Source organism: Sylvia atricapilla, chromosome 1, assembly GCF_009819655.1.
Source record: "Sylvia atricapilla isolate bSylAtr1 chromosome 1, bSylAtr1.pri, whole genome shotgun sequence".
NCBI classification, from domain to species: domain Eukaryota; kingdom Metazoa; phylum Chordata; class Aves; order Passeriformes; family Sylviidae; genus Sylvia; species Sylvia atricapilla.
Genome location: NC_089140.1, coordinates 41231196 through 41239939, shown reverse-complemented (window position 1 = coordinate 41239939; position 8744 = coordinate 41231196). Strand labels below are relative to the sequence as shown.

At 38.7% G+C, this 8744-nt stretch overlaps 1 protein-coding gene across 1 annotated transcript in view; it reads left to right on the top strand.

Moving 5' to 3' along the window:
- Positions 1-1182: 1182 nt before the first annotated feature.
- Positions 1183-8744, top strand: part of GADL1 (glutamate decarboxylase like 1) — a 70537-nt gene continuing 62975 nt past the window's right edge. Inside the window, exons 1-5 of the mRNA XM_066320249.1 lie at positions 1183-1431; positions 2233-2359; positions 4029-4119; positions 4724-4830; positions 6276-6391. Coding sequence (XP_066176346.1) covers positions 1282-1431; positions 2233-2359; positions 4029-4119; positions 4724-4830; positions 6276-6391 — 591 coding nt within the window. The 5' untranslated portion in view covers positions 1183-1281. The remainder of the gene's footprint in view (positions 1432-2232; positions 2360-4028; positions 4120-4723; positions 4831-6275; positions 6392-8744) is intronic.

The window sequence follows — 8744 nt, the reverse complement described above, 5'->3', positions numbered from 1 at the left end:
CATTTCTAAGCAGCATTGTTGTTCTTCTATGTCCTCCTGTGCATGAGGTGCTGTAACCGTGATAAGCATGATGAATGTGTCAGACTGCAGTGCCTGGCAGTCCTCTGGAAATTCAGTTGTTTAGACCTGTGAAAGAGCCACTGGTCTTCTCTACTTTGTAAATGGAGCAAAAAGCTCCAATTAGATAAAGCTGGTTTTGGGCATAGAACTTTCTCCATACACCCCAGCCTTGCATCATCCTCACTGTAAATGAAGACAACCGATGGTGGCAGTGCTGCCTGGCTGTATAGGTCTTAGCTATTCTAAAGCAGGATCAGTGAACAGACACTGCCTGTAACCCAGATAATTTGGCTACAGTAGTTACCGCTTCTCCTTTCAGCATGATACTGTTTCAAATATCTATTCCCTTGATATCTCCAAATGTCTCAATTTCATCTTCATCCTCATGCTGATGAAACCTGGAGTCCTGATCTTGCCATATGAAATCAATACATGAAAGAGATACGTTGTTGCCACTATTGGCCTGTGTCTTACAAGCATCTTGGAGCAGGAAGTAAAGATGTGTTCATGGAACACAGCAGGAGACTATGTCTCCTGGGTAAAGGTGAGGGAGGGGAAAGGGATCATCACTGGAGAAAGGAATAAACAAGCTAATTTGCCCAGCGGATTGTTGTAATTAGTGACTGAGGCCACTTAATAGAACAAGAGCAGATAGTACAGGTATGTAACATCAAAAGGTTTTATTTTCATGGCGTGTGGGCCAGTAAAGCACTCTGCAAAGAATGCAGAAGACTGAGCAAGGCTTGTGGGAAGGAGCAGCATAAAGATACAGGAAACAAAGCTGAAAGTTATTTAATGAAAAAGTGGGAGCAGAGGGATGGCTTATGGAGGGAAACATTTTCAGCTAAGAAAAATTCCCATTATCTCTTCTTGTATTTCCATTTATACAGCTGTAACATGTTCTAAGCCAGAACTGTATTTTCCTCTGTGTTAGGAAGGTCCCTTGCATGCTTTTGTATGTTATAGAAAGCAGTGGATACAATACAAGTAGGCTATTATTGCCTACAGGATAACAGTCTATGTTTGAAGCAATGCAGTTTTTTTATCTGTAAAGATTCTTCCACCATTCTAGGATTTTTGTACAGGTAAAAAGTCCATGTGAGTTTTTTCATAAGTTGACTAAGTCTTCAGCAGTGAAACAATATTTTTTAGTTTATTATTTATTTATTCTTGCTTTTATGATGAGTAATTTCTCTTACAGTTGATGCTGGCAAGCAGGAGATGCTCCAGAAGAAGAGTGCTGTTTTGGTGGATGGGGTCATCCTAAATGGTCCAATAATGGATTCAAAAGCAGGAGAGAAGTTTGTGGAAGAGGCCTGTAAGATTATAATGGAAGAAATTGTCCAGAAAGCAGATGATGTTACAGAAAAGGTAAAGCCATAGAGTGTTGTTGAGACTTTGTAGTGAAGGTAATGAACAATAGATCAATTTTTTATAAGCTGTTATTTTATTGCACTCTAAGTAGCCTCAAAATTGCTTCTAGTCTGTGTTTAGCTCCAAAATAAAATACAGCCTTACAAATTAATAAAGAATGTATTATAAAACCTTCCAATAACATATTTAGCACACATATCTGCCAGAAAATGACAGTATTTTTTTTATCTCAGAATACAGAGGTCATTTTCTTTGAGATCACTAATGGCTGTAATGTTTTTCATGTTTGGAGCGGGGTTGAGTTATTTGTCTGCTCCTCTGGATCCCCGATGTTGAAGCAGGAGGAAAGTGGTACCACCATGAAAGGACAACCTGATAAGATTGCTGTGGGTTCTGCAGAACCTGCTTAAGAGGTTCTGTGGAAAGAGGTCCTGCAAGTAAACTATGCTTGCCTTTGGGCATGCACTGCTTGCTCCCAGCCCTTGGCAGAACAGCATCTGAAAGTGCTGTGATTACAAATCCTTAGCTAAGGACAGAATTTGAGCTGCAGGCCTCTTTCTTTTCTGTTTTTCAGCATTTGCCACTCTAAAGTTTATGCTTGAGTGTCACCTGAGACATGATAAAACCAACATCCTGTGAGGCCAGTTCACTGGATATATTTTCTGGTTGCACGCTGTCCTGCCGTGGGAGGTTTTGTGAAAGCAGTGCTAAACGGGGTGATTACTTTGTACCTCTATAACCTCTTGCTCCTGGCTGTGCTGTTCACTGATGGTGTCTGCCTTGCTCCCCCATCACTAGGTCTGTGAATGGCAAGCCCCTGAAAAGCTTAAGCAGATTTTTGACCTGGAAATGAGGGACACTGGAGAATGTCATCAGAAGATCCTGCAGCTCTGCCGTGACGTTATAAAATACAGCGTCAAAACCAGTAGGAATGCAATTTTAAGCACAGTTGCTCTGCATGCTAGCTTAGACAGGATAATGTTTACAAAGCTCTGTCACCTTTCAGGGAACTGGGAGTGTAAATGTTTGTTTCCCTCCTGCCTATATAAGTGTGCAAACAATTTGATTGAATTCTGGTCACCATAGGTTTGGCTACAATATGTAACAATGGCAAATTAATCAAAAAACAATTGACGTAATGCCATTTGCATTAATAGTAGATTCTGTCATTTTGAGGTCTTGAGAGAATCACCTAGACAAATGATATAACAATCTAGCAAAATAGGCAGGAGAAGGACCTTTTTATGTGATTTCCTGCTGTCTGAGTGATAAGATTTGGAGTCACCATCATTGCCCTCATATGTTCTTAGTGATGATTACCCTCCATTTATGATTATTCTATTTGACCAATAGTCTTGTAGGATGTTACTTCACTGATAGGCAGTAATTCCTGTTCCAGACACCATGAGAAGAGAGCCTGCAGTGTTTTGGAGACAGTATGCCACAGCTCTGCAGGATTAGTTCTCTACAGCTAACCTTTCTGCAGCATGTGCAGGGTAATTCAATCTTGGTGAAAAGAGATGAACAACATCTGTTCAGGAAACAGCACTGTGAATCAGTAGCTCAGGATTTCAGATGTTGTACGGCTTAGGCTGTATTTTGATAAGTAAGAAAGACATTTGATATAGTTAGTTGTGCATTTCTGGGCTGCATTCCCTGCTGTAGTCACTGTTGCTGCAGAGTAAAACTGTAAAATAATTTTGAGAGGGAATTTATGCCTTTGAAAACCATAAAGATTAGTGATACTCATCCGCAGGGGTAGTATACTAATAATATGCAGATATAATTACTGAGTTAGTGGAAGATGTTCTGTTAATCTCACTTCTGCAAATTGCCTTTTGATTATAATTTGTTACACTATGTCACCTTAGAAAGGACGTCACATATAAATACATGCTGTGCAAGTAGTCTTTGAGTATAGACATTTATTGAAGCCCCAGATATAATGAAAATTGAGGTATACTGTTACCTGGTTTTGCATGTAAAAATGCTGTGCTATGGATTAAAATTTAGACGATGACCCCACTGTTGAACTGAGTTGTTTTTATAGGCAGCAGTAGTATAGAATTTTGTCAAAATTAGTTATAGCTCAGTGTTTCAGGGCAGGTAAACAAATTCTCTTAACTTCTCATTGATTTTAAGTATGCAGCAAATTTTTTCCAAGTTTTTAGTCTGCCTCTCTCTCTGTGTTGAGATGGGAGAAAAAGCACAGCTGCTTGGGAACAGGTTCCTATGTTCTACTGCTTAGCAAAATATGGCTGAGCATCGACTGTGGCCTCTGAAACCCCCTGTTTGAAGCCACTCTGTATACTCAATTGTCAATCCCTTTTTTTTTGATTTATAAAACTTGTGAGCAATTCAGATTTATTCTGTGCACCACTTGCATTTCTCAAGACTTATTTTGAGGTTTAGAAGTTCTTATTAAATTTACTTTGAAAGGAGTGTCTAACTTTAGGAAAGGACAGCAAATCCAGAGATTACTGAGAGAATGGAGTCAATTGTGGTTTACAATGATCAGCATTCAGCTGAGAGGGAGTGTGATGTATTCCCTTTTCTGGTATATCCTGTCACTTGCTTTTCATCTGCATTTTCAGATCATCCGAGATTTTTCAATCAGCTGTATGCTGGAATGGATTATTACTCATTAGTGGCCCGTTTCATTACAGAAGCACTGAACCCCAGTGTGTAAGTGTGGTTCTTTGTCCTCTTGATGATGAATTTAACATGGTTTTGGGAAGACCAGCTTTTTTTGCTACTTTGCTTCTGATTTCTGTTTTCAGTGTAACACAAGAGGCAAGAATTAAGCAAGGCTCTGGGAGAGAACACAGGCTGATTCTGATTGGCTGAAGATGGGGTTTAAGAGGAGAGATTTTTTTTTAATGCTATTAAACCTAGACTTTTCCCTTACTTGTTATATAAAAAATGAACTAATCAGGCTTAACTTAGTTGCTCATTGCTTTGAAGCATTCTGCACAGAGTTAAATGCAAATGGTTACCTGTCTACTGTTTACTTGCAAATGTAAGGCTGAAATTTAAGCATGTGACCTACATTAAGAGCAAACTCTGGTTTATTACTTTGAGAGTGGAAGTGTCAATGAGATGCTGCCAGAAACTAAGCAATTGCTCTACTGGATCAGATCCATAATGTTTTTAGTTTAGAGTCCTACTGCTGGTGGTGATCAGCTGCTGATAAATTAGAGAAAGGTGCAAGAAGCCTTTATTTAGCCATGCTCTGTGCCATGAGTTCTGTAGTTTTAATACCAATTATTATGCTATTATTTTTCTTTAGATATACATATGAAGTGTCCCCTGTGTTTCTGTTGGTGGAAGAAGCAGTAATCAAGAAAATGATTGAATTCATAGGTTGGGAAGAAGGGGATGGTATATTTAATCCAGGTAGGAATAGTTCAGACCTCAAGCTGAGTCATTATAAACTGCCTATTACCATTAATTCTATCGACATTGGAGCAATGTAGAATATTTGAAAATGCATGCAAAAATGTAGTGATACACAAAACTATTTAATCTAGGCTTATCTTATGTGTTTCTAGTAATAATTTGGTGATTCTGACCAGTGAATGAATGAAAACACTTCTATGTTAAATAATTATATGGAATTATTTGAAATTATTTGTTTGTAGCTGATGCTCTTCCTGACCTTATTAACAATATCAACAGCCTCATTGGAAGGAGTCAACTTAGCTGACACATAGGGAGCTGATTTATGAGCTGGATGCCAACCCATGGTGCCTAAGGGCATAGATCTGTGTATCCTGCCTATGAGCTGTGGGAGCAAGAGTATACATGATCTTAACTCCTTTGAATTTTTATAATTTTATTAAATGTTTTGATAAGGCAAGCAAAGCAAGTATTTCTCAAACTGCTTGATAAACCATGTTTTTCAAATGTTCTGTAAGCCAGTGTTTCAGCTCACTGCCCTGAAATAATGAAGCATAAAGGTGGTATTTCACATATTATTCAGATAACAAGTAATTGGGCTAGATGTGAAGCTTTTATATCTATTTTGGGGGTGAGAAGAGAAATTAAATGAATACATGAGTTAAACTCCCCCCCTGAACTGAAGTAAAGTCAGTAATTCTAGCCTACACGAATAGTAAAAAAATAAATAAGCTAAAAATCCCTATATTTTTAATATATTACTGGTATGGATTTTTTTTTAATCAAATTTGATGTGTCTTTTTTGTTAGAAGCCTTACTTTTACAGAAGAATTTCTGGCTTAAAACTTAGTGATCTACTGAGAGATAATAAATTAATTGTCCTTTTTCTTTTTTGGTTCTAGTTTTACAGAAGGGTTTTTCTTACTGCTTTGATTTTGTCCTTCTGGGTGAATAAAACCTGTCTTGAGTGAATAAAGCTTGTCCAGATTTTACCTTGCAGATCTTTCAGTTCCCACTCACTGGGTTTGTTTTTGCGATTTTTTTTCCAAAGACTTTTTCCTCCCACGGACCTCTGAGACCTGGTTTCCCAAGAGATCTCCAAGGCTCTGAGCTTGGTGCAGGCAGCTGAGCTTGCTCTGCTTCAGTGTAGAGGGGAAGGTGCTGTGGCAGGATTTTCTCTATTGGGAAAGACTGCATGGGCACAGCTCCTATTCCTCAGGAAATATCCCCAAAGAGCATCCCAACTGGCTCTGTTTCTGTGCCTGCTGCAGAGCTCAAGGTTCATTTTATGCATGTAGCCTTCAGGGGAGGAAATAAACTGTGATGGATGCATCACTAGGATGCCTGTGGGGCTTATTTTTCCCTTCATGGGTCAAGCACTCAGATGCAGGAAAGGTATTTATGCTGTGGCTAATACAATATTTGTATGTCTCTTTTTGCAGGTGGCTCTGTTTCTAATATGTATGCTATGAACTTAGCAAGGTACAAATTTTGCCCTGAGATAAAGGAGAAAGGGCTTTCAGGTCTGCCAAGACTGGTTCTGTTCGCTTCAGAAGAGGTAAAATGAAAACAAAAAAAAAGCTTTTTGAACTTTATTTTTTCAGTAACTGCAAAATTATATCATTTGCATACCTGATGGGGCACTGGTACAATAATTCTGACATCAGTGTATGATGGGGAATATCGGAGCTAAGTGGAGAATTCTGATGGTAAATTTCCCTGCAGAAGCTTTCTTGCCTTCAGAAAACAAACACAGATGTTCCTGCTTTGAAAACTGCTGATATAAGAATAGGTTGTACATGGGGCAAACCTGAAGCAGAATGCCTGTGCTGTATTATGGACATCTGCAGCATTTGATTTCCCACAACATAAAGTCTAGCAGGAACTGTAGGTAGTTTTTGGATGTCAAAGGTTTTCTTCTGCATGTTTAATTTGTACTAAGCTGAGTACTTGTGGACCTGTGAGATGGCTCTCTGCAGCTCCCATTTTGCCCTATTTCTGAATACAGATTGGTTGTGGTACAGAGTCAAGCCCACCATATGCCTCTCAAAAAAAAAAAAAAAGGCGGGGGGGGGCAAAAATGCTGGACCTTTAGACATTTTTTTCATTAAATAATTGAAAATATGTGGCTAGTTTTTAAAGTTTTTTGAATAATATCAGTCCAAAATGCCTGTGGGACATTGAGTTACATTCACACATTTATTCTGAAGGTAGTTTTTGGAGGCTTTTTTCTCTTTCCTGTCCCTTCAGTGTTAAGAGTTTATCATTTGATTAGTGCAGAGCTGTTATTAATTCTGACTCTACTGTATAAAGGCCCCAGTGGAAGCCTGCACGGAACCTTGCTGTATTAGAAAATATAAACTTACTATGGTAATTTTAGCTCAGATGTTTATGCTCCAAACAGTTTGCAGTGTAAATAGATGAGAGGCTTATTTTGAAGAAGCCTGAGGGATGAAGGCATTGTATAAGTTTTTCGAGATAACACATGTCTTTTGGAATTGAGCCCATGTGTCCTAAATAAAGGTTTGTTGTTTTTTTTTGTTTGTTTGTTTGTTTTTTGTTGTTTTTTTTTTCCCCAACAAAATATATTTTCCTGTTTGTTTTTTTTTTTTTTTTCTGAAAAGTGTGTGTATGAAATGACATTCCAGTTCACACTTAATCCCATCATGTTAGATCTTCAAAATCGTTAAGGAGGAAAAAATGAGTTTGAAGCAAGTTCCATAAATGCTTTTGAAGTGAAGCCCATGAAACTTCTACCATGAAGTAACATTTTATTTCATTGCATGGTTTAACTGCAACATATTTTCTTACTCTGCAATAAGCAAACAATTAATTTAATGTCAAAAGAAATTTTGATTGGCTGTCAGAATAAATTTATTTTTATGTCTTTGCTTCACCAGGGAGACCCAAACCATAAAACATAGTGCTGATCAGGAAAAATAAATGTAAATTATTTGTAAGGCCATGCCTTTGAACTCTAATAATTTGTTTGCTTCACACAACTGTGTAGTGTTTTAGTACTCAGTAATCATTTACTGTAAAACTTATACTTTTGGTAGATAGATAATGTGACTATTTTCTAAGATCACTAGTGTTTATTTAGTGTTAAGAGGGAGAGAATGGGTATATTAATTTATATTTATTTAGATCCACCTGTACTGAGTCCAAGCTACACGACCTTTTGGAAACTCTTGTTCAGACTTGCCATATTGAGAATATATGTAATCAGTAGTCCACCCTTGAGACAAAGTACAGAAGTGCTGGTGTCATACAATCTTAGTTTTTTTATTATTGTTTATATTTTGAGTCTTACTTAACATTTTGCACCTTTGAATCACAGAACCAAGGAATCATTTAGGTTGGGCAAGACCTCTAAGATCATAAGGTTCAACCTTTGACTGATTACCTACCACCTTGTCAACAAGACCATGGGACTAAATGCCACATCTGGTTCTTTCTTGAACACCTCCAGGGATGGTGACTCCACCACCTCCCTGGGCAAACTTCCTATGCTTAACCTTTCCTGTGATGAAATTCTTATTGTCCGGCTTGAACCATCTCTGGCACAGCTTGACACAGCCGTGTCCTTTTCATCCTGTCAGTTGGTGCCTGGGAGAAGAGTCTGACTCCCACCTGGCTGTACCCTCCTTTCAGGCAGTCATGGAGAGCAGTTAGGTCAGTCCCCTCTGAGCCTCCTTTTCTCTGGGCTAAACACCCCCAGCTCCCTCACCCACTCCTCATAGGACTCACTGTCTAGATCCTTCACCAGCTCTGCTGTCCTTCTCCGGACCCACTCCAGCCCCTGAATGTCTTTCCTGCAGTGAGGGCCCCAAAACTAACACAGGATTTGAGGTGTAGTCTCACCAGTGCCCAGCACAGGGGGACAATCACTGCCCTGGTCCTGCTGGTCA